This window comes from Xenopus laevis, chromosome 5L (assembly GCF_017654675.1).
Source record: "Xenopus laevis strain J_2021 chromosome 5L, Xenopus_laevis_v10.1, whole genome shotgun sequence".
Taxonomy (NCBI): domain Eukaryota; kingdom Metazoa; phylum Chordata; class Amphibia; order Anura; family Pipidae; genus Xenopus; species Xenopus laevis.
Window position 1 is genome coordinate 23,866,221 of NC_054379.1, and position 26,153 is coordinate 23,892,373.

General features: G+C 41.3%; 3 protein-coding genes across 4 annotated transcripts in view; all 3 read left to right on the plus strand.

Moving 5' to 3' along the window:
* The window catches only part of slc29a1.L (solute carrier family 29 member 1 (Augustine blood group) L homeolog), a 35,037-nt gene extending 33,196 nt beyond the window's left edge, over positions 1-1,841 (plus strand). For both annotated transcript variants that reach the window (XM_041562273.1, NM_001095291.1), the window contains 2 exon segments: positions 745-944; positions 1,076-1,841. In XM_041562273.1, coding sequence (XP_041418207.1) covers positions 745-944; positions 1,076-1,187 — 312 coding nt within the window. In that variant the 3' untranslated portion in view covers positions 1,188-1,841.
* A 3,375-nt stretch (positions 1,842-5,216) lies between these two features.
* On the plus strand, positions 5,217-5,714 carry LOC108716546 (histone H2B 1.1-like). The gene has a single exon (XM_018262745.2). It carries the CDS (start codon positions 5,280-5,282, stop codon positions 5,658-5,660), a length of 381 nt encoding a protein of 126 aa, XP_018118234.1. The 5' UTR covers positions 5,217-5,279; the 3' UTR covers positions 5,661-5,714.
* Positions 5,715-24,124: 18,410 nt separating this feature from the next.
* Positions 24,125-25,195, plus strand: LOC121393611 (histone H1B-like). The gene has a single exon (XM_041562605.1). The coding sequence runs from the start codon at positions 24,161-24,163 to the stop codon at positions 24,809-24,811; it is 651 nt and encodes a 216-aa protein (XP_041418539.1). The 5' UTR covers positions 24,125-24,160; the 3' UTR covers positions 24,812-25,195.
* Positions 25,196-26,153: the final 958 nt, after the last annotated feature.

A 26,153-nucleotide genomic window follows, 5' to 3' on the forward strand; every position in this document is an offset into this window, starting at 1 on the left:
TGCTTTTTGTGTTAATGTAAATTCCTTCCAAAACCTTAAGTAGCACCTACCTACCTGCTCTTTAGCACCTACTTACCCACTCATTAGCCCACTTAACAGCAACCAATTTGCTCATCAGCACCTTCCTAACCGTTTCTTACCACCTACCTACCTGCCAAGTAAAACCTGCCTATTAACTCAGTAGCACCTACCTGCTCATTAACACCCACTTACCACCTCATTAGCAACTAACTATCCACTCAGTAGCATTTACCAACCTATTCAATAGCACCTACTTTTTATTTTTAAAAATATTTGTAACATTTTAAAGTAAAACAGATTTTCAAAATCCCCCTCATCATGTCAGCATTTCAGAATAATAGCCCGCAATGGATTAATCCATACCCTTTAAAAATCACCCCTTTTTCGGAATTCCCCATTGATCCTCTGTGACCCCTGTGTGTATTAAAGATAAGTTGGAGAATAAAATCACCTTCTACTCTGTACTTCATGCTGTTGGTCTGTTCTCTTTCCCATGGTCAGACAGGATTCTCCTCCGGGTAAGGGAATCCAGTCTCCTTCAGTACTTAACCTGGTATAGAGTGCTGATTTTCTGTGCTTTCTGCTTTTGGACTGCTCTCTTTCACATGGTCAGGAAGGTTAGGTAAATCCAGTATCCATCATACAGAGACCTGATAGCGGACTGTGTGGGATGTTACAGAAGATATTGCTCTGTATCCATTACGTCTTTTTCTTTCCCCACAGCCTGGGCAGGACAGTAAACTACTCCCTCTGCTGGTGGCAGCTCGGTTGGTTTTTCTGCCTCTCTTTATGTTGTGTAACGTCTCGCCTCGTAACTACCTACCTGTCCTTCTTGCCCACGATGCCTGGTACATCTGCATCATGATCGTGTTTGCTTTGTCAAATGGCTACCTCGCCAGCCTGTGCATGTGCTTTGGACCCAAGTAAGTAAATTCCAGTTCCCTTCTGCCGAGAACCTGTTCCCAACAGTCCCTCTGTATCAGTACTTGCTGCTCCCTGTAACCTGTTATCTCCTTGTCTGTCTGCATTGCTGATGTCTCCCTCTCCATTGCAGGAAAGTCAGGGTGCATGAGGCAGAGACGGCTGGAGCTATCATGGCTTTCTTTCTATCCCTCGGCCTGGCCTTTGGAGCTGGACTTTCATTCCCCTTACGCATCCTCGTCTGATTGGACCTGGGCAGATAAATCACTTTTCTGCCATCACCCGTAGAATACTCTGATCTCTACTGGTGCTACCTCTATTACTTCAGAAAGATCAGTATTTGTAAGCGGAGTGACCTCCAACAGAATAATGTGACATTTAATTACCAGTTCCTGTCTCTTTGTGCTTGGAGACCCAGTGTGGGATTGGACAATGTCCTCCCCTAGAAACGCATTGCTCTTTGAGCCCCTGCAGCTGTTTGGATAACATTACTTTATGTACAGGGGCCCCTATTGTGCTCATTGCAGTACCATTCCCCATGCAGTACTGGGATCCTGCTTCTTCCTGGCACAGGGCCCCCAGGTGCCATTTTGCCTGTATGATGCCAAAGTTACAATCACCTGTGACCACAAGGACAGTGCCCATTTTGCCCACCCTCCTGGATTTTCTGTGCCAATCAGTTGGGATAGAAAAGCGGATCCTGCAAATATGCCCCTTGGGGCTCTGACCCCTTGAGTGTTTACTGACTTTTATATTTACTCATTACTATTTTTATATCTGAAACTGATATTCCAGAATAACCCTTGCACCCCATTATCATTATATGCAGTTTACAAGGTTGGGAGCCAATGAAAGAAGCTCACGCTGATGCAACGTTAATAAAGGGTTGTTTGTATTAACCAGTATTGCTCCATTTCTATAATAGAAACAATATTTTTTTCTAATTATCAGAATCCATGTGATCCTTGCAGCAGCAGAGCTTACAATCGAATGCCTCCGTCTCATGCACACACAAGGGCCGAGAGGGGGGAGCATGGTTTTCTGGGCTAAGGGGATGGGAAGGGAGTGAGTACAGAACTCATGAGCAAACAGGGAATTAATAAATAATGGGGTAATTAATATTTATATAGATATTGGGGGCATGTTGATGGGGAGAGTGGTTAGTAAAGGGGAATCTGAAGTAGAAGTATTACAATCATTTTTTTTCCTGCCATCTTCTTGTTAATGTGGGAAAACCACAGATGGGTCATAACCAATTAAAACAAAACATAGAAGTGGGAATAAAATAAGAAATAATTGTAGATCTTTTGTTATGGTGTTGGATAAACATATTGGGGGGAGGGAGCCAAACAGCAGAAAATTCCAGAAGATTGTGCTCCCTAAGGAGGAGGGGACACCCTCTTGTCGAATGAGCTGTTATTATCAAAATTCTCCCTCTTTCCCATGTGATTATCAAAATTTTCCCCTTTTCATTTCCACTGTTCTGTTGATTTCTAGACATTTTGGGGTACTGTGTGTTTTTTTGGTGTACAGGATGATCTGGCGGAAACATGATTGGTCCATTAATATGGAACCTCGAAAGTACTTTTGGAAGAATACCTAGAACCGGCCTAAGAACCTCTTCCTTCTCATGAGGAAAGTGTCTGGAGGGTACATCTAAAGAGCTCAAAGCTCACAGATTGGTCAAGATGAAGCAGATATACTGAAGAGAGTTTCAATGTCAGGAACTGCAAAGCAATCTGTTGGCAAGGTTCACATTGTTCTTAAAAAAAAATGGAATTTAGAATGTGAGGAACATTCCGAGTCGGGCAAAAAGGTTTTGTGGGCAGCCTTATCTGAAGTACTGCTTGGAAGAAAGCACTCTAATACTAGGTCTTTGGACCATCTCTTCTCTAGAACTGTCAGTACCTGGCCCATAAGGGTAAGTAGACATAAACTTATCTGAAGGCCTGCATATAAGAATTCCAATATGTCTACCACAGAAGGGGCTAAAGGTTTCTGATGCCCAAGAACACAAGGAGCCCAGACCAGGTGATATTTGAAACATTTGCAGCCCCCGGAATAAGAGCCCAGTGTTCTGTGGTTCTTTGGAGCAGAACAAGAAGCCATGTGGTAGGAGGAAGAGGAGGAGACAGGGAGGGATAATATGGAAAATCTTATACTTACTGTGAGTTTGCTTTCCTGGACTGGAACATGGCAGTGGACACTAATGGGTTAGTACCCTTTACAAATGAAGGACAGGAAATTACACCAATAAATTAGCTCCCCGTCCCCAGATGGTCTCCCAGTTTTGGCTGGCATTAGCACCAATCCACAAAATAGGGCAGAGAAACTATTACCCACTGTCATGTTCCAGTCCAGGAAAGGAAAATCACAGTAAGTATAATTAAAAAAAAAACACAAAAACTGATTATCAGCAGTTTAGAAGCCCAGCTCACATCACATAAGGCTGATGGGCCTTAAACTTGACTTTTGAGGGCAAAATACTCCTTTGTTCAGGCTAGATTGTAGGGATTCAACAATAATCTCTTGAGAAATAGGGTTTCCCTCCCTATGAGAGCAAGTGCACCAATTCAAAAAGAAGTAGTACTTCAGAGAGGTGCCTTTCAAACTCCAGGCTGCCAAGGTGAGCTCCCCAACCTTATTTGCATTTGTAGTGAGGTGAAAGGAGATTTAGGAGATTCTATGGGTAATCACCACAGTAAATTTGCGCTGACCTATCTCATGGAAATACAATAATCTGATCCTGTGAATTCCTGCAACTGTTACTCAGATTTATAAATTCCATTTGAAGGGATCTGATATGAACCATATCCCAATGGACCGTTGGACGGTTTCTGAAGTTGCCAGCAACTTGCGCAGTTGATGTTGACAATTGAGGGCTGTGGATGAAAGGAACCTGACACTCTTCTTCACAAATTGACAAATTGCTATGGTTCTGTCTTCCAGCAGTAAGTTTTAAAATAACGAGGATAGGTTTCATAAATTATTTTTTTAAATAAAATGTTCTAAATACAATGTAGCAACATTTTTCGTTCCCTCCAAAACTCATTTTTATTCCATTTGCCTTGTCCATGAAAGTTTATTGCGAGGCTGCACAGCGCCCTCTTTCTCGCTTTCTGTGTCGACACATTATCCAAGACTGTCAGCGTCAACTTCGTCAATCCGTTCAACGGCCAATCGGAATAGTATAATAATTTGCTTAAGCCCGCCCACTGAGACAGTTCCCTGTCAGGTCGGCTTTGGCGGCAAGAGCTGAGCTATAGTAAAACTATTATTGCTCCGCACCATGTCTGGACGCGGCAAAGGAGGAAAGGGCTTAGGGAAAGGAGGCGCCAAGCGGCACAGGAAGGTGTTGCGGGATAACATCCAGGGCATCACTAAACCGCCATCCGCCACCTGGCCCGGAGAGGGGGAGTCAAGCGCATCTCAGGTCTCATCTACGAGGAGACTCGTGGCGTTCTCAAGGTTTTCCTAGAGAATGTCACCCGAGACGCCGTCACCTACACAGAACACGCCAAGAGGAAGACGCTCAAACGCCAGGGCCGCACTCTCTACGGCTTCGGGGGCTAAATACTGCCCATTAATCTTATACCCAAAGGCTCTTTCAGAGCCACCCACCCACTCACTCACTCACTAAGAGTTGTGATCTTTATTTGTTTCGTATTCTTATCTATAGTGCCTTCTGCCCGTGCCTAGGACCACACGTACAATATAGAGTTTAATATTTAGGTGCAGCCAATAAATAATCTCCCTGTTCCAGAACGGCACGTCCTCTCGTTTCATTTTTCCTGCTGAGCTTTAACTGCAACCAATAGCGTCTCTCCATAAAGCAAACGCTCATTATGATTGGTTAATTCCCCTGAGCTTTTTGGCAAATCCGTCAATCCGTTTATAAATACTTTCTTAAATACTGGTGAACACAGCCTATGGGTCGGGCACATCGAAAATAAGTATTTCAATATCTCTACGAATATTCTAACCCCGATCACTCATTTACAGCAAGCGCACTATTCGCTTCTTTTTCTGATTGGGTGAATGCTAATACAGCCAATGACAGATACGCTTTACCAAACACCAATAAACGATTCACAAGGCTAATCTTTTCAATGATTGGCTATATTTCATAGGAGGCCAATCAAATGCGCGCTTTTGAAACGACAAAGCATCTCTCTGTCAAAGATTCCTAGTGGTAGATTTTAGTTCATGTGAGAGAAATGACCTATAGAAGGCTCGGATATCGAGTTGCCTCATTTGCATGGGAGGGCTATAAAAGCGGCAGCCGGGGGAGGAGAATTCACTTACTAGCTGCAAGGAGAATTTGATTGTTTCCGAATATGCCTGATCCAGCAAAGTCCGCTCCAGCACCGAAGAAGGGCTCTAAGAAAGCGGTGACCAAGACCCAGAAAAAAGATGGGAAGAAGCGCAGAAAGAGCAGGAAGGAGAGTTACGCCATATACGTGTACAAGGTGCTGAAGCAAGTGCACCCCGACACCGGTATTTCCTCCAAGGCCATGGGTATTATGAATTCCTTTGTCAACGATATATTTGAGCGCATTGCAGGGGAAGCCTCCCGCCTGGCTCATTATAACAAACGCTCCACCATCACCTCCCGGGAGATCCAGACCGCGGTCCGCCTGCTGCTGCCTGGGGAACTGGCCAAACACGCCGTGTCCGAGGGCACCAAGGCTGTCACCAAATACACCAGCGCCAAGTAACTGCTCCTTCCCTTGTCCTACTCCCAGCAACACAAAGGCTCTTTTAAGGGCCCCCCACTTTCTCTCCGGAATATCTGTAACCGGCTCTTGTGAATAGGGGGGTGGGTATTTAATTAACTGCCTGTGAACCGAGTCGCTGCGCTATAACAAGGGTGTTGGTGCTGTAGGATCTTTTGATATCACAACCTGACCAGCGCAGTTCTTTATATAGATGGCGAAGCCTTATATTTCCATTTGTGAAGTCCGAGTCGGTTAAAGAGCAGAATGACCGGCTCATTGCTTTCTATACCCGAAACCTTCCGAAGTGGTTTAACAGAAAGTGAGGCATAAAATGGTGTTTAGGACTCCTGGAAAAGGCGCGGGACTGGGAGCTGTTAGTAGCTCAGTGCTGCCCCTTATGGTTATATTGTTACACCGTCTCTCCCTTGCGCCAACGCTCTGCACTTTCCTGGTGTATATGGGAGGCTGCAGTGGGACCATGGGGAACAGTTAAAGGAGAAATATAGGATAAATGGAAAAAAAACCCCTAATTTTGTAGGCAATTATAAGTAATATATGGTGTTGCTTTTACATGGTGCTTTTATTGGAGTTCCCTTTATATGCTCTCTGGTCCCTGTGTTTCAAATGAGGGGTGGGGGACAGCCAATCACAGCCCTACAGTCACACAAGCACAGACAGGCTTCAGTTCCCTATCAGGTCCTACTAGCTGCTTACTGGTTCCTGTCATACAGTGCAGTGATCTGAGAGCCGCTGGCTCCCCAGCACAGCCTGGGAATTCAGGGAGCTGGAAGTGGAAAGAAGGGAGGGATTATTAGGGTTTTTGCAGAAATATTCACTAAATCAGCCTGAAACACTACTGTGTGCAATTCTTCTATATCTAAACTAGTATAAAACACTGGTGCATTCTTATTTTTTACACAAAATGTCTCCTTTAAGCTAAGGGAAACAAAGTTTCATTGTTGCATAAGTCATTTAATATCCCCTAAGAAGTTCTTGTGCTGGAAATAATGGGAAGACGACGTTCTGTTTCTCAAGTTTGTAGCAAAAAAAACAAATAAATGGGCAGAATGGCCTTGGCGAAGGAGGGCGATTGAATGGGGTTTATACATCACTTCTCTTGGCAAGGAATTTAAATCTAATATAACAGAAATATAGTATAGCAGAATCATTATGCTGCATTTTTATCAAATTACTTTCTATTTTCTATGTGTGACTGTTTATAATAAAGTGTAATATTGAAGTGTACGTTTCATTTTCTAAAGCTTGTCTGGGAGGGGGGGGGGGTCGCCGACCCTGTAGCTGTTCTAAATTGATACATTTAGTTAATACATTTCTTATCTTTGTCTCTGCTCAGCAGAATCCATGGGTTTCAATAAAGACAGCTGTTAGAATTGATACAATAGTTTCTAATTCTCCAGGGATGCTGCAGAATAATATATCAACTCAATGAACTTAAAAGTGTCATTAGACTCACCAAGCACACGCCAGTAGCAACACACTTCATCGAATAGTGTGGCACAGCTACGCTGGCAGATCCTAGAAAATATGAGCCTTAAAGGGATACTGTAATGGGAATTTTTTTTTTTTTTCAAAATGAATCAGTTAATAGTGCTGCTCCAGCAGAATTCTACACTGCTGAAATCCATTTCTCAATTTTGAAATCTGACATGGGGCTAAACATATTGTCAATTTCCCAGCTGCCTCAAATCATGTGACTTGAGCTCTGATAAACTTCGATCACTCTTTACTGCTGTACTGCAAGTTGGAGTGATATCACCCTCCTCCCTTTTCTCCCCCAGCAGCCAAACAAAAGAACAATGGGAAGGTAACCAGATAACAGCTCCCTAACACAAGATAACAGCTGCCTGGTAGATCTAAGAACAACACTCAATAGTAAAAACCCATGTCCCACTGAGACACATTCAGTTACATTGAGAAGGAAAAACAGCAGCCTGCCAGAAAGCATTTCTCTCCTACAGTGCAGGCACAAGTCACATGACATGGGGCAGCTGGGAAATTGACAATATGTTTAGCCCCATGTCAGATTTCAAAATTGAATATAAAAAAATCTGTTTGCTCTTTTGAGAAATGGATTTCAGTGCAGAATTCTGCTGGAGCAGCACTATTAACTGATTCATTTTGAAATTTTTTTTTCTTCCCATGACAGTTTCCCTTTAAGAAGAGAACCATAATAAAAAAAACTCCTGAGAAGGGAAAGTTATTGGATTTGGAGGCCAAGGTCATTAAAACCAAAAGTGAGAAATATATGCAGCAGACTAGATAGTCAGGAAATAAGTATTCGATTTGTATGACCTTCCATTGGCTGCAACAGAATAAAGTTATGGTAAGAGATGAAAATTAGGTTTCTGCTACTGGCTATTATAATGACTGAATTACAGGTTTATAAAAAATTGTTTTAGAAACACTCAATACACTATGGATAAATGTCAATTTTCCTTGCCATCCCCCTGGTCAACATGAAAAATTCTGACTCATGGGTATTCCACTGCTGGTTCCCAGCCTGGACAGAAGAAACAGTAAAATCTTCAACCTATAAATCCCAACCCTTCCTGATTGCCAACAGTCTATTATAAAGTCACAAAATAGGGCATGTTGACCAGGAGGGGGACCAGGAAAAGAAAATTTTGGTAAGTATGCATTATTTTTTTCTTTTCTTGACCATCCCCCATCAACATGGAAAAATTCTGACTGATGGGTAGTACCCAAGCAGTCGATAAGGGAGGGAAATAAAACACAATCAAAATGCTTCACTGTTTAATTTACAGACATGGCTGATGAAATAATATATTGCCCAAACTGGGCCTGAGATTTAAATAAAATATCTAGTTTGTAATGTCCTAAATATGAACATTTACTGCTAAGCAGTTTTTAGACATTTTGTACTGTTTAAAGGGCACCAATCATCACTTAAATCATTTCCTAAGTAAATACACCATGTGAAAGTTCAAGAAATCAGAAAACAGAATTGTTTGTATAATGTAAATGATCAGCTCACTATACCTTCTGCAAGATCTCCCCTATCTCCACTGCAGTTCTAGCTGAGGCAGCCATCTTGGATGTCACTGGCTCCTCCTACCTATATCTTCCCAGCCAACTGCAGCTCTGAAATCTCGCACATGCTCAGTTGAAATTCCTTGCTTGCTTATCAACCCTTCTAAGCTATTTTCAAATCAGCCAAACCTCTGTGTTAGCTGCTGTAAAGTAGTGCTGCTACCTGCTGGAAGTTAGTGTGTGCCCTTCATTTGCATAATAACATCACCAGCAGGGGACAAGATAGGGAAATCTCCTGATACGTCTAGTGGAGGAGTTTACTAAAGCAAGGCATTCTGTGTAGAATACTCAAAGCAGTGTTACAATCTAAACATGCTCCTGAAATTTGCATGTTATAGTCTCAGTATGGCCTCCCTCAGTGAAAGAACCCATTTGACAAAGTAAGGGATTTTTTAAAACCTGCAGTTTTTTTCAAAAAACTATATATGTAGTTTGATTAAACGTGTTTATGTTGTACTGGTCATATTGTTACTATTTGTTTGATTTTGGCTGTGATAGGAGACTTTAAGGGCCTTTCCTGGGGGTGTCCTTTAGTTTAGCCAGGAAAACAATATATATTTTTTCAGGACAACCTGAGCTTTCAAAATATGTTTGGTGCAACTCCACTTCTGTAAAAAGATATAGGCTTCTAAGTGTCTAATAAAATTAGATTTCTCACTTGTATGAATCAAAATCTCTAAGCAGTACACTACCAAATTTCCAAAGCACTGCTCCACAAAACTGCATACTTCTGATTTCAAGGCCAAATACTCCACTAACAGTATGTTTACCCTAGAAAACGATGCATTATTAGAAAGAGCAGATTCTGTCAATTAAAAAACGGGTAAATATATTCATGTACTCCAAAGTTATAATTTTTTTTATAGAAACTGGTGAATTTAATGAGAAATTACCTCAAAGCTTCCAATCTACTGCATATCCCACACATCATTAGGTACCAATGTAAAACATTGTAAATATGATTGTTAGTAGTCCATTGAACAATTTGATGCCCAATATGTATAGGTTTACCTAAGCATGCAGCATATAGGGGCCCCAAAATGTAGACACCCCATTTGAGCTATCAGTTCTGTAATTGCAGATAATGCAAAATCAAAAAGTTTTTTTTTGGGGGGGGGGGGCAAAGGTAGTAAAAAAGTACGTTCACCCAGAAAACCATATATTTTCGGAAAGTACACATTCCCCCGAATCCAAATTGGGTATGCATGTCTTTCTACTCCAAAGCACCACACCGCAAACCTTTCCTATATTTGGCGATAAAGGCAGCGTTTTTTACATTTGTGAAAATCGCCTAAAAATATTGCAATTGGTGGCATTTATCTCACCACATTTCTTACATACAATTGTAAAACACCCTAAATATTGACACCAAAGGTCTATGGACCAGTTTGATATCCAAAGCAGCTGGCATGTCTTTCTACTCCAAACTACCATACTGCAAAGATACGCTAAAGGCAGCAATTTTTATGGCATTTCTGAAAATTGCCTAAAAATATTGTAATTGCCCGCATTTATCTCACCCAATTTCTTACATACAACTGGAAACCACCCTAAATATTGACATCAAGGGTCTACGGAACAGTTTGATGGCTAATATGCATAGATAAACGAAAGCAGCTGGCATGTACGGACCCTAAATAAAAATAGTGCATATGAATTTTCTCGGCTGCCGATTCACCTTCTGTAAAGAAAGGCCTGTGATTACATTCTATGTGCCACAAGACCATCCTAACAGCACAAAGACCTCCCAAAACCACATATTTTTGGAAAGTACACATCCTGATGAATCCATCAAAGATAAAAACCTCTTTCCTGGTCAACCCTGGCAGCATAATAATAACCTTTGGGTATGCTCTCTCCCTGTTGGATAAGCAGAAGAAAACAACACGCCTCCCATACCCATAAGTACCTCCTCTTCCTCCAACTCTCCTCGTCTTTGTTTTCTTCTGTGGGTAAGTAGAAGTTGCAGGTAGGGCACTCATGGATTCTTGTAATCCGATCACCGGGTGCAGTTCAACAGCTCCCTCCACCCGAAGCTCTGCCGATATATTACTGTGCAGAGGCCCCTGCAGCCGGGGCAGGCTTGCTTGTATGCATACCTTTTTGGTGCTCTGGTGCCACCTGCAGTCGCATGCCGGAAGTGACGTCACTGGTGGGTCTTTTGATCTCAAACAGCGTGACTTCAGAGTCCTTACAGTGCTACAACATGGATCAGGCTGCCTTACAATCGACTGGGTGAGTGCCCTACCAGCATACTTATATTTTATTTTAGGGTTCTGCGAAAAGAGCTGTTCATTTATTATTATTCTCATTATGTCCCTGCTGCTTCTAAAAAATGACACAGGAGGGAGGAGAGTGCAGATTTCAGACCCTGTAGGGCATGTGTCAATCCTGCTATAAAGCATAAGAGACTTGCCAGACATGCTTTCAGGAATTGCTGTGCATGATAAAGAAAGAGAGTCTGCTTCCACTTCTACTATATCCTTCAATCTGGAATCTATTATGCAGGGGAACTAGACCGCTGTAGCTGATACACTAAGGCAACCTATGGTTCCTAAAGAACCTGTTTGTTATACCTCTGTTGTTTAAGATTCCTTATTTCAGAGGATTATGAATCCCATTCCTCTGAGGAGGAAACTGGAAGTTCAGACTGTTTGAGGCTAATTTATTCCTTCCCTAATTCAGGTGTTAGGAATCAAGGACATAATTGACCAGGAGTGGGCGAAAGGCCCTAAAGAGTTTCCTGTTGAGAATAAAAATTTCTAACCTTTATCTTTTTCTTAGGAGTAACTGGAGATCTGGGAAAATCCACTAACTGTGTATGCTCCAGTGGCCTGTCTGTCTAAAAAGACTGCACTTCTGACTGACAACATTTTAACTTTAAAGCATCCAATGGACAGACAGTATTTAAGAAAGCGCTGTTAGCAGGAGCTGCTTGTAAGCTGCAGTTGTTGCAGTTGCAGCTATTTCTGTTTTTAAAGCAATGTCTGTTTGGCCAGAGAACATTGATTAGGCTGTGATGGAAAATTCTCCTAAGGAGGCAGTCTGTGAAGCCATTTCTGATTTGAAGTAAGCAGCGGAATTGTTCTAAGGTAACAGTAGATTTATCAAGATTGGCAGCCTGTAATATCTCATTTACCACTGCGGCTACAAGGGCATTGAGCTTCGCTCCTGGAATGCTGATACAAAAGATACTTTATGTAAACTTCCTTTCGAGAGTAAGAGTATTTTTGGTAAATCTTCGGGCGATATTATTTCCAAATCTTTGCCCCAAACTAAGTGTTTTCAAGAGAGAAGACAAGATGGGTTCTTCCAGGCACAAAGAGGAGGCTAGATCCTGCAGGCCTGGGAAGGAATACGAGTCTGCCTGGCATTCTGGTCAGTTGTGATTTTTTTTCATGCCTCTAGAGCTAAGAATTCCAGATCCCCTAAAATTCAACCAAAGCCACAATGAGATGAGGCTGGCCCTACTTTTTTCAAAAGTCTCAGGAAATTTTTCATTTCTTCAAGGAGAACCAACAGTGGAGCAAATTATTCAGTCTTTCAGGACTACATATCTCAACTACTTGCAAAGGAGGCAATTTTGCCAGTTTCCCCTCAGCAATGGGGTCTAGGTGTTATTTCCCCTTGTTCCTAGTTACAAAGACATCAGGAGATTATGGCCTATTCTAGATTAAGACGTATGAACAAGTTTTAAAACTTCAGAAATTCAAGATGGAGTCACTTGCCACAATAAAGTTGGTATTCCACACAGTTAGCTTCTCTCAACTTAAAGGTTGCATATCTTCACCTTCTTGTGGCAGAGGAATATCTGCATTTTTTAGTATTTGCCTTGGAAGGTCTCATTTTCAATTTAATTCCTGCCTTTCTACCTTGCCAAGAACCTGCACCAAGGTGTAAGTGGTGCTCATTACCAAACTGAGGAAAGAGGAATTTGATTTCTATCTTCTAATTGTAGCAAGACATCCATAGACGCTCAAGAACCAGGTACTGTTGATGAGGTCAAATCTTATACATTTTGGTTGGGTTCTGAATGAAAAGCAGAGTCAACCAGTATCCACACAGATGATTATATTCCTGTGGGCTCTCTTCAACACCAGGCTGGGATAGGTTCTTTACCCCAGCAGAGAATTCTCAAGTTACCTCCAAGGTGAAGTGTCTCCAGAATCTCAATTCTTTGCAAGCCAGGGAACTCCCTGAGCTTCTGGGTCTTCTAACTTCTACCATAAGTTTTGTGAAGTGGGCGAAGTGGAGAATGAGGCCTGTTCAGAGGTGATCGCTGGCTCACTGGAATCAGTCAGAAAAAGAGTTGACCTGCAAGACAAATCCATTTCAGTAGTCTTAGACTGCAAATATTTTATTGGGGAAGTGAGTATCACTACATGTTTTCGGCTAAGCCCTTTATCAAGTGTGCAGGAACATACAAGGAAAGAACATTTAAACATTCTATGACCTTTCACTGGAATCAGTATCTCAAAAATTGGTCACAGAAAATATATCTCTAGTTCAATTCTCATCTGGTGTGGTAGCAGGACCCAGTGAATTTTTGCAGGGGTTTTTCCCCTGGTGAAGCCTCAATGGATAAAGGTTTTTACCGATGCATCTGGCACAAGCTATAGAGCCCATACAGAAGGAGTACAGAAGCTCAGGGTGTCTGGAAGAAAGATTTGTTACACCTGCCATCAAACATTTTGGAGTTGAGAACGATTCGGAAAGCATTGATTGCTTTCAGGCCAATCCTGATGGGTCTGTTAGTGAAGATCAGGTTGGGCAATGCCTCAGCGGTGTCATATATATGGAAGCAGGGAGGCACAGGCAGCATCATGACAGCATCATGCTCTTAAAAGAAACTATTCCAATCATGGCTTGGGCGCAGTCCCATTGAATGGACATCACAGCCATCCAAATTCCACGAGTCTTGAACTATCATGCAGATGTTCCAAGTCAATACTTATAGACAAAGGGGAATGGGAGCTGAACTCAAAGGTATTTCAGTGGATTGTGGCTCACTGGGGCCTCCCCAGATAGATCTGATGGCTTCGGATTTCAAGACCAAGATCTAGACTTTCTTCTCCCATTTTCCATCTACAAGAGCAGTGGATGCTCTAATACAGAGTTGGGAAAATCGTCTACTAATTCCAGAGTCCTAAAGAACATATTTTTTTTCACAGATCGGTGCCATAGTAATCCTTCCAGATTGGCTACAGAGGCCATGATATCCACTACTGAGGTGTCTGACGATCCAATCACCTTTGAAATTGCCAGTGGTTCAAGATTTATTAATTCAGAGATCATGCCTGCACCCGGATCCGGTAACCCTCAATATAGTGGCTCGGAGATTGAAAAGTTTGACTGAAGCAACAGGGTTGCTCTGATCGTTTGGTCGAAACACTTATGAAGGCCAGGAAAGTGGGTACTTTTTCCACTTATCATAGGATCTGGGACCATTTTGCTTCCTGGTCTGAGGCTCAGGTATCCCCTGAACCCTTCTACTTCCAAGATCTTGGCTTTTCTTAAGTCTGGTCTGGATTATGGATTGAGTCTCAGTTCTTTGAAGGTTCAAATTTCAGCCTTATCTGCGATATTAGGCAAGAAATGGGCAGAGGAGTCTTTAACTGATCAGTTGTTTTTTTTTTTTGAAGCAGTTCTAAGTATCAGACCTCCATTGAAAAATATTGCTCCTCCATGGGATCTTCCTCTGGTCCTTAAGGCCCCCTTTGAGCTGGGTCTTGATATTCCCTTTGCCCATTGTCTCTGAAGACTATTTTACTTGTAACCTTGACATCGACTAGACGAGTTGGAGAGCTGGAAGCTTTGTCTGTGGATCAGCCCGATACAGTTTTCCATGAGGAGAAGGTGGTCTTGAAACTGGTCCTGTCTTTTTTTTACCAAGGGTGGTGTCTAATTTTCATCTTAATAAACCTATTGTTCTTCCATCTATGCCTTCAGTTAGAGAGGAGAGTGCTTTAGATGTCAAAAGGTGTCTCCAAGCTTCATTTAAAGAACAGAGGAAGTTAGGAATTCTAGGAGACTATTCATTATTCCAACAGGTGCAAGAAAAGGGGAACCTGCATCTAAAAGAACCTTGAGAAGCTGGAATACTAAAGCTATTTCCAACAGAGCAGGAGAGACCATCACCTTCAGGCTTGAAAGCACATTCTACCAGGAGTGTTCCAGCTTTTTGAGCAGCAGAAGCAGAAGTCTCTTCAGAGACAATCTGCAGGGCAGCTACCTGGACATGATCTCATAATTTCGTAAACATTATAAATTAATTTTATTTTTCAGAGAGTCTGTTGGACAGTCTGTCCTTGCAGCTTTTGTTGATTAAAGCATATTCAGCGTGTTATTTTCCCTCCCTTTGTGTTTTATTGCTTTGGTATTACCCAAAGGTTATTATTATGCTGCCAGGGATGACCAGGAAAAAGGAAAATTGTTTCATACTTACCGTAATTTTCTTTTCCTGGTCATCCCTATGGCAGCATACCCACCCTAGCTTGTTTGTGCTTAGTACTAAGACGAGGGGAGTTGGAGGAGGAGGTACTTATGGGTATGGGAGGCGTGTTGTTTTCTTCTGCTTATCCAACAGGAAGAGAGCATACCCAAAGGTTATTATTATGCTGCCATAGGGATGACCAGGAAAAGAAAATTGCGGTAAGTATGAAACAATTTTCCTTTTTCTACACCAATCTGCAAAGCTTTCCTAAGCATAGAGCTTTTTACGACATTTCTAAAAATTGCTTAAAAATATTGTAATTGGTCGCATTTATCTCACCCAATTTCTTACATACAACTGGAAAACACCCTAAATATTGACATCAAGGGTCTACAGAACAGTTTGATGCCCAATATGCATAGATAAACCAAAACAGCTGGCAAGTACGGATCCCAAATAAAAATAGTGCATATGAATTTTCTTGAATGACGATTCGCCTTTTGTGAAGAAAGGCCTGGATAAACCAAAACAGCTGGCATGTATGGATCCCAAATAAAAATAGTACATATCAATTTTCTTGACTGCTGATTAGCCTTTTGTAAAGAAAGGCCTGTAACTACTTATTATGTGCCACAAGACCATCCTAACAGCACAAAGACCCCCCAAAACCATATATTTTTGGAAAGTACACATTCTGACGAATCCAGCAAAGATAAAGACATCTTTCTACACCAAACTACAAAGCCTTTCTAAACGCTGAGGTTTTAACGATATTTCTGAAAATCACCTAAAATTATTGTAATTGCCCGCATTTATCTCACCCAATTTCTTATTTACAACTAGAAAACACCATAAATATTGACGTCAAGGGTCTATGGAACAGTTTGAAACTTATCAGTTATGGAGTGCTCAAACCCTCAATCACGCACCCAAAAGGGGTGTCAGGTGCTCAAACTGGATGATCTTTGCCTGCCCTTCAGTACTTGCATTCCATGTAAAATGAAACCAGTAGCACTCTGATAAAAGTGAATAATGAATGCGTGGTTTATTTAGCCCATATGCTAATACCGTGCCCCACAAATGACTGCTTTCTAAACTTAGGTCTGTTGGGCTTAAAGGGATACTGTCATAGGAAAAAAATTTTAATCAGTTAATAGTGCTGCTCCAGCAGAATTCTGTAAGTAAAGGTGAAGTGACCGCGCTTGTACCGCTATCTAAGCAGCACCTCTGATATAAGGATCCACTGGTCCACTTAGAAATTCAGAATTCAAATGAGGTAGGGTGCGCTATGGCAGCAGTGTAACGATCCTACAATCTGAAACGAAACAAGATTTCCAATAGTGCAGCGAGCCTGTACACGGAAAGATATAGACTAGCTACAAAAGCTACTCACAAATTTATAGCGGTATTAATGCCATATAAGGTTTCACAGCCCCATAGCGGAAAGCAGATCTCCTTCCAAATAATACCTAAGGAAAAAGAGAACTCCACATGGTGTAGTAAAATAGGTAAAGTGTTAGGACTGCGTTAAACAGTCCGCGCTTACCCTTTAAACTTGTGACAGTAGCGTAAGTAGGTAGCGATGATCCGGTCGTCGGTCAGGGGCACTGTAGGAAAAAAGCCGGTTGATCCTCTGCTGGATCGGCGGCGATAGTTCAGTGGCGGGTTAGCTTGATGAGGATAGAGTACAGATGTCGGTAATACACCACCGTTAATGGCCGCCTCCTCCTCAAGCGTGGTCTGTCCGCTCCTCTTTTTCTAAATACCGGCTTTTTCTGTGTTAGACATCTAACGGCTTTCTTGATCTTTTGACAGGCTCTGCATTGGTTGTATATTTTCAGATGGAAGAAAAGGACATACGATGCCAACTATTTCGATTAAAACTTTATTTTGACAAATTTATTTTAATTTGATTTAATACAGCCCAACGCGTTTCGTATTGGTAATACTTCCTCAGGGGCAAAGGTCAATTCCCACATTCCCTTGGGGGACATTTATCTGGTCTGTGGGAGGTTCAATCAATTAGCCTCATTAAGTTCAAACGAATTACAATGAATAAAAACAGATATAATTATATTGTTGTAAACGAATAAATATATTAAAATTAAAATTAGTCTGTTAAGAAGCATTTTAAATCAATTTCTATATTTAAACCTCTCGGTGTTAATGTCTTTAATTTATGTATCCACGCCGTTTCTTCTTGTGATATTACTTTAACTATATCACTTCCTCGCCAATGTCTATTTTTCTGGATTATTCCTACAAAGGATAATAGTGATGGATCAGAATTATGTTTGTTTTTAAAATGCGCTGATACGCTGTGTGTTAATACACCTTTCCTAATATTATTGACATGTTCTCTAATCCTTGTTTTGAGTGTTCTTCCTGTCCTGCCAACATATTGTAATTTGCATGGACATTCTAGCAAGTAGATGACATTGGTACTATTACAGGTTATTGTGCTTTTAATATCGAAAATCTCGTTGGTTATTTGTGATTTAAACTGGGAACATTTTTTCACGTTATTTATGCAGGTTTTACAAGCTTTGCATTTCTTACAGGGATAAAATCCCTTTACATTCTGAGAGAGAAATGTTTCAGTAGTTTTTTTCCCGGTTGCTATGCAACTTGGTGCTAAGATCTGTTTTAGAATCTGTGGCTTTTTGTACACAATTTTCGGATTATGTGTTATATGTTTTGATAAATCTTTATCTTTTTTTAGAATATACCAATGTTTCTGTAAAATTTTTTCGAATTTGTTTTTTGAACTATTATAAGTTGTGATAAACGAGATAGAATCCTCTGTGTTGTATTTACGTTTTGTGGTATTTTTTAACATTTCAATACGGTCTCTCTGATCGCACTTCACCTTTGCTTCTTCAACAAGTTTTTCGCTGTATCCTTTTTCTCCGAATTGTTGCCGGAGTTTTTTACATTCAATTTCATAATCGGATATTTTGCTACAGTTCCTTTTTGCTCTGTTGAACTGACTTAAAGGAATATTATTCAACCATTTCTTATGGTGACAACTGTTCTTTAAAATAAACCCATTAGTGTCCGTTGGTTTTCGATATAGACTAGTTATAAGTCTATTATTTTCCACCGATATGACGAGATCTAGGAAATTGACACTTGTATGACTAATATTACTAGTTAATTTGATATTGAAATCATTTATATTGAGCTTATCTAGGAAAGTAGACAAATCCTCTTCGGAACCCTGCCAGATGAATAAGCAATCATCTATATAGCGTCTCCATGTTAGAAGTCCAGTATTTTGATTGATTGCAGGTTGGATATATTGTTTTTCCCAAAATCCCATAAAAAGGTTCGCATAACTGGGAGCGAACCGCGTTCCCATGGCGGTCCCCCTCGTTTGTAGGTAATATTCACCTTCAAACCAAAAGTAGTTGTTGGATTCAATTTATTCTAAACAACAACTACTTTTGGTTTGAAGGTGAATATTACCTACAAACGAGGGGGACCGCCATGGGAACGCGGTTCGCTCCCAGTTATGCGAACCTTTTTATGGGATTTTGGGAAAAAACAATATATCCAACCTGCAATCAATCAAAATACTGGACTTCTAACATGGAGACGCTATATAGATGATTGCTTATTCATCTGGCAGGGTTCCGAAGAGGATTTGTCTACTTTCCTAGATAAGCTCAATATAAATGATTTCAATATCAAATTAACTAGTAATATTAGTCATACAAGTGTCAATTTCCTAGATCTCGTCATATCGGTGGAAAATAATAGACTTATAACTAGTCTATATCGAAAACCAACGGACACTAATGGGTTTATTTTAAAGAACAGTTGTCACCATAAGAAATGGTTGAATAATATTCCTTTAAGTCAGTTCAACAGAGCAAAAAGGAACTGTAGCAAAATATCCGATTATGAAATTGAATGTAAAAAACTCCGGCAACAATTCGGAGAAAAAGGATACAGCGAAAAACTTGTTGAAGAAGCAAAGGTGAAGTGCGATCAGAGAGACCGTATTGAAATGTTAAAAAATACCACAAAACGTAAATACAACACAGAGGATTCTATCTCGTTTATCACAACTTATAATAGTTCAAAAAACAAATTCGAAAAAAATTTTACAGAAACATTGGTATATTCTAAAAAAAGATAAAGATTTATCAAAACATATAACACATAATCCGAAAATTGTGTACAAAAAGCCACAGATTCTAAAACAGATCTTAGCACCAAGTTGCATAGCAACCGGGAAAAAAACTACTGAAACATTTCTCTCTCAGAATGTAAAGGGATTTTATCCCTGTAAGAAATGCAAAGCTTGTAAAACCTGCATAAATAACGTGAAAAAATGTTCCCAGTTTAAATCACAAATAACCAACGAGATTTTCGATATTAAAAGCACAATAACCTGTAATAGTACCAATGTCATCTACTTGCTAGAATGTCCATGCAAATTACAATATGTTGGCAGGACAGGAAGAACACTCAAAACAAGGATTAGAGAACATGTCAATAATATTAGGAAAGGTGTATTAACACACAGCGTATCAGCGCATTTTAAAAACAAACATAATTCTGATCCATCACTATTATCCTTTGTAGGAATAATCCAGAAAAATAGACATTGGCGAGGAAGTGATATAGTTAAAGTAATATCACAAGAAGAAACGGCGTGGATACATAAATTAAAGACATTAACACCGAGAGGTTTAAATATAGAAATTGATTTAAAATGCTTCTTAACAGACTAATTTTAATTTTAATATATTTATTCGTTTACAACAATATAATTATATCTGTTTTTATTCATTGTAATTCGTTTGAACTTAATGAGGCTAATTGATTGAACCTCCCACAGACCAGATAAATGTCCCCCAAGGGAATGTGGGAATTGACCTTTGCCCCTGAGGAAGTATTACCAATACGAAACGCGTTGGGCTGTATTAAATCAAATTAAAATAAATTTGTCAAAATAAAGTTTTAATCGAAATAGTTGGCATCGTATGTCCTTTTCTTCCATCTGAAAATATACAACCAATGCAGAGCCTGTCAAAAGATCAAGAAAGCCGTTAGATGTCTAACACAGAAAAAGCCGGTATTTAGAAAAAGAGGAGCGGACAGACCACGCTTGAGGAGGAGGCGGCCATTAACGGTGGTGTATTACCGACATCTGTACTCTATCCTCATCAAGCTAACCCGCCACTGAACTATCGCCGCCGATCCAGCAGAGGATCAACCGGCTTTTTTCCTACAGTGCCCCTGACCGACGACCGGATCATCGCTACCTACTTACGCTACTGTCACAAGTTTAAAGGGTAAGCGCGGACTGTTTAACGCAGTCCTAACACTTTACCTATTTTACTACACCATGTGGAGTTCTCTTTTTCCTTAGGTATTATTTGGAAGGAGATCTGCTTTCCGCTATGGGGCTGTGAAACCTTATATGGCATTAATACCGCTATAAATTTGTGAGTAGCTTTTGTAGCTAGTCTATATCTTTCCGTGTACAGGCTCGCTGCACTATTGGAAATCTTGTTTCGTTTCAGATTGTAGGATCGTTACACTGCTGCCATAGCGCATCCAGCAGAATTCTGCACTGAAATCCATTTCTCAAAAAAGCAAACAGATTTTTTATATTCAGTTTTGAAATCTGACATGGGGCTAGACATATTGTCAATTTCCCAGCTGCCCCAAGTCATGTGACTTATGCTTTGATAAACTTCAATCACTCTTTTCTGCTGTACTGCAAGTTGGAGTGATATCACCCCTCCCTTTTCCCCCCCACAAGCCAAACAAAAGAATAATGTGAAGGTAACCAGATAACAGCTCCCTAACACAAGATAACAGCTTCCTGGTAGATCTAAGAACAGCACTCAATAGTAAAAACCCATGTCCCACTGAGACTAGGGATGTAGCGAACGTCGGAAAAAAAGTTCGCGAACATATTCGCGAACTTGCGCAAAAATGCGAGCGGTTCGCGAACCCCATAGACTTCAATGGGAAGGCGAACTTTAACATCTAGAAAAGACATTTCTGGCCAGAAAAATGATTTTAAAGTTGTTTAAAGGGTGCAACGACCTGGACAGTGGCATGCCAGAGGGGGATCAAGGGCAAAAATGTATCTGAAAAATCTGCCTGTGTGTGCTTGGAAGAGATAGTGTAGGGGGAGAGCTGTTAGTGATTTCAGGGACAGATGATAGTAAGTTTGCTGGCTAGTAATCTGCTTGATACTGCTCTGTATTGGAGGGACAGAAGTCTGCAGGGATTTGAGGGACATTTTAGCTTAGGTAGCTTTGCTGGCTAGTATGAACAAGGTCACACAGCTAGATGGCGGGTTGAAGAAAACAGTGTGCAAATAATGCCTACAAGGTCAACGTATACACTACTACAGCGGTGGATACGGATTACGTAAAATATATTATGGCTGCTTGAAAAAAGTCACTCCGGTGTTTTTTCTGGAGACGGTAATATTATGGATATTTAGACAGAATGTGAACAAGGTCACACAGCTAGATGGCGGGTTGAAGAAAACACTGTGCAAATAATGCCTACAGGGCAAATAATGCCTAAAAGGTCAACTTATACACTACTACAGCGGTAGTAAAATAAAAAAAAGTAAAATAAAAAAAAATGAATATTAAAAAAAAAAAATTAAAGTTGGTGCTGCTGAACTACTAGGAGCAGCAGATTAGCACACCAGTCCCACTCCCCAACACTGCTAGACTAATAGCACTGGGCTCTTATAGTAGTAGTAGTAGTAGTAGTAAAACAACAAAAAAATAAATAAAAGCAGTCCTTACAAGGACTACTGTTATTGCAGCAGTCAGCAGATGAGATCAGAAGCAGGACAGCTGCCCACTGCAGCTACATACAGAGCACTGCAGTAGAAGGTAGATTACTAGCCAGCAAAGCTACCTAAGCTTAAATGTCCCTCAAACCCCTGCAGACTTCTGTCCCTCCAATAACAGAGCAGTATCAAAACGATTACTAGCCAGCAAACTTTCAACTGTCCCTGAAATCACTAACAGGCAGCAGCTCTCTCCCTACACTATCTCTTCAGCACACACAGGCAGAGTGAAAAAACGCTGCAGGGCTTCGGTTTTTATAGGGAAGGGGAGTGGTCCAGGGGAGAGCTTCCTGATTGGCTGCCATGTACCTGCTGGTCTGGGGTGAGAGGGCAAAAAAAAGCGCCAACAATGGCGAACCCAAAATGGCGAACGTCGCGCGACGTTCGCGAACTTCCGGCGAACACCCGATGTTCGCGCGAACAAGTTCGCCGGCGAACAGTTCGCGACATCTCTAACTGAGACACATTCAGTTATATTGAGAAGGAAAAACAGCAGCCTGACAGAAAGCATTTCTCTCCTAAAGTGCAGGCACAAGTCACATGACCAGGGGCAGCTGGGCAATTGACAAAATGTCTAGCCCCATGTCAGATTTCTAAATTGAATATAAAAAAATCTGTTCTTTTGAGAAATGGATTTCAGTGCAGTATTCTGCTGGAGCAGCCCTATTAACTGATTCGTTTTAAAAAAAAAAAAATTTTTTTCCCCTGACAGTATCCCTTTAATGAAGCTGTTTGCACATTAGAAGAAAAGAGGTTCCACCTAAATATTTGGAAGGGTTTTTTTACAGTGAGAGCTGTGAAGATGTGGAATTCTATCCCTGAACCAGTTGTAGTGGCTGATTCATTAGATAGCTTTAAGAAGGGGTTGGATGGCAAGTAAAGGAATACAGGGTTATGGAAGTTAGCTCATAGTACAAGTTGATCCAGGGACTTGTCCGATTGCCATTTTGGAGTTTGGAGGATTTTTTTTCCCTCTGAAGCAAATTGGAGAGGCTTCAGATGTTTACCTTCCTCTGGATCAACTGGCAGATAGGCAGGTTAAAAAAAAGCAAAAACGTTGAACTTGATGGACGTGTGTCTTTTTTCAACCTAACTTACTATGTTACTATGTAAACCTTTCTAAAGTGGAATAGAAATAGTCAAAAATGCCCATGGTCACCTGTGTCTCCCAGAACATCAACCTCTAATATGCATTATGGGTATGCTGGAAGTCACAGCTCCTTGAGGCAGGTGTTAATTCTAGGGTTACTTTATGTTTTTGCACACACAATTTACCAGAGGCAGAAGTGACACATTGTGGCTTTGAGCAACTTGCAAGGAGAAGTAAAGGAAACAAGTACTTCCACTAAAAAAAACTTTTTACAATATAATGATAATAATAATAATAATAATAATAATAAGCGCACTTGTTATTTATCCCACCATGATACACTGTGCTGTGATACATACAATACACAATCTTTACATAATCATGCAACAACACTACGTAAGAAATGTCATTTAGTAAGGGGTCCGTATCTATAATGTAAGGACTAATTAAATCCATTGCAGTGAGTGGGACCCTCCCCTGAGTGCTGCACTCCAGATCCCACAGCAAAACCTCCTGCACTGTGTTACTTGTCTGGAAGTCCGGAGCCCACACATTCCCCTTATTGCCTCCCCTCTCAACCACATCTGCCCATATTGTACCCGGGGGGCTCCTCTATCTCTGGGGGGGACCGTGGAAGAGAAAGAATATATGGAACATGATACAAATGTGTTAGAAATGAGCCCACAGAAAGAACCGGAATATTTTCAGGGAGAATCCTGAATGAACCTGAGCTGTTCCGGCCAATCTCTGTAACCAGCGACCAAATAAGCCCTTTAGTGGGCACGGGCATATACTAGGGAACAGGATCCCACACAAACTGGGCGCATTTATCATCAGAGAGAAGAGAAACCCCCCATTTTTTCAGACTCTGGAAACACAGACCGACATATGCCCCAAAACTTCCACCAGCGACAACAATACATGGGCGGGGTTTTACATATCACCCAATAGGAAATAAAGTCTAACTCTTGGAGCTGACCAATTAGCGACCCGAAAACCCTGAATATAAGGACATCGGCAAAAACAGGGTTTAGATTTTAGCTTGTGAGAGTAAATTTGGATCAAAAATGACAACTACAACCGCTCCCCCGGCAGAACCAGCCGCTGTCAAGAAGACAAAGAAGCAGCAGCCTAAGAAAGTAGCGGGAGGCGCAAAAGCCAAGAAACCCTCCGGGCCCAGCGCGTCTGAGCTGATCGTCAAAGCCGTGTCCGCCTCTAAGGAGCGCAGCGGGGTGTCCCTGGCCGCTCTCAAGAAGGCTCTGGCTGCCGGAGGATACGATGTGGACAAGAACAACAGCCGCCTCAAGCTGGCTCTCAAGGCCTTGGTCACTAAGGGGACTCTGACCCAAGTCAAAGGGAGCGGAGCCTCCGGATCCTTCAAGCTCAACAAGAAGCAACTGGAGACCAAGGACAAGGCGGCCAAGAAGAAGCCAGCGGCGCCCAAAGCCAAGAAACCAGCAGCCGGGGCAAAGAAGGCGCCCAAGTCCCCGAAAAAGCCCAAGAAGGTCTCGGCAGCAGCAAAGAGCCCCAAGAAGGTGAAGAAACCGGCAAAGGCCGCCAAAAGCCCCAAGAAACCGAAGGCTGTTAAAGCCAAGAAGGTGGCCAAGAGTCCCGCTAAAAAGGCCACCAAGCCCAAAACTGCCAAGAGCCCAGCAAAGGCCAAAGTCGCCAAACCCAAAGCGGCTAAAGCCAAGAAGCCTGCGCCTAAAAAGAAGTAATGTGCCCGCAACCCCCGCTCATCCCACCAAAGGCTCTTTTCAGAGCCACCACTTCCTCCATTAAAAGAGCTAATACTGTATCAATGGGTTAATTATCTCACGGGAAGGGTTTCCAGTATCACCTGAATCTCCCATCAAATTATACTTTTGTACCTCCGCTCCATTTTCCCCTTATCTGTATCACACGCAACTCACTGCGCAAATTTACAGTCTTACACTGCCACCGTGTGGCCAATTGCACGTATTTCACATAAGTACTTCCAATGCTTTCCAAAATGCTTCGGGTTTCCTGCTGTGCTTTGAAAGATTGTGAATTTCAGCTGGATGTTTCTAAAATTAACATAGGCCGATTTTGTCTGTTTAATAAAGCTGTACATTTAAAAATTTAGACTCCACTTACTGTGCTCAATTTCTCCTTTCCTTTGGGGATTGGGTTTAAGCACCCTGGGAATGTGAATGACCCCAGTCTCCCCTCCCCCTTTTTATCTCTATTAATATTTGATACAACTGTATATGAACGGAAGGGACTTGTACTGGATACATTTATATCCTTCTCTTGCTGTACCCACGGCTGATTTTGGACAGTTTTAATGACTTCCTGGAATAAAAGTTACGTCTTTATTTTGATAATTGAATCCATGCGTTATGATTGGATTTGGAAGGTGCCAATCAATGTTAGTTTATTGAGGTATGATCTATTTATGTTCAATTGTTTTAAACTGAAATTGTTCTCTGCATGAGATGAATACGGAGTAACAAACAGGGCAGTGGGTCTCACGGGTAAAGAACGAGTTCAGACCCAAAGGGAATTTACGGGAAGGCGCCGGCTACAATCCAATCTGATTCTCTAGAAACGGAATATAAGAATGGGGCAAATACTGACCGTGCCTTATAGAGACTGAGATTATTTTGGCGGGCTGGCTATGGCAGGGTTTTTTCACTGGTCCAAAATGAGTTTTGACGTTACATGACTTCAAGTTTCTTATTAACAAATCAAAGCAGAATATTTAGAGCGGGCTCTTTTAAATTTGAATTCTAGCCTTCCCGCCAGGGTATAATTACGTCACAGAACGACTGGTTATTGATCAGCAAATCAAATGGGAGTATTTAGAGCGGGCTCTCAAATTCGAGTTTTAGCCTTCCCCCCAACCAATAAGATTCGAGTTCAGTCAATGACTTAATGTATGTATCCAATGAAAAACGAGAGCCTGTGTATAAATAAGAGGCAGGAAGTGATTCGCTTTATAACATTTTTGTTGCATTAAATAGCTATGGCTCGTACTAAACAGACCGCCCGCAAGTCCACCGGAGGGAAGGCTCCTCGCAAACAGTTGGCTACTAA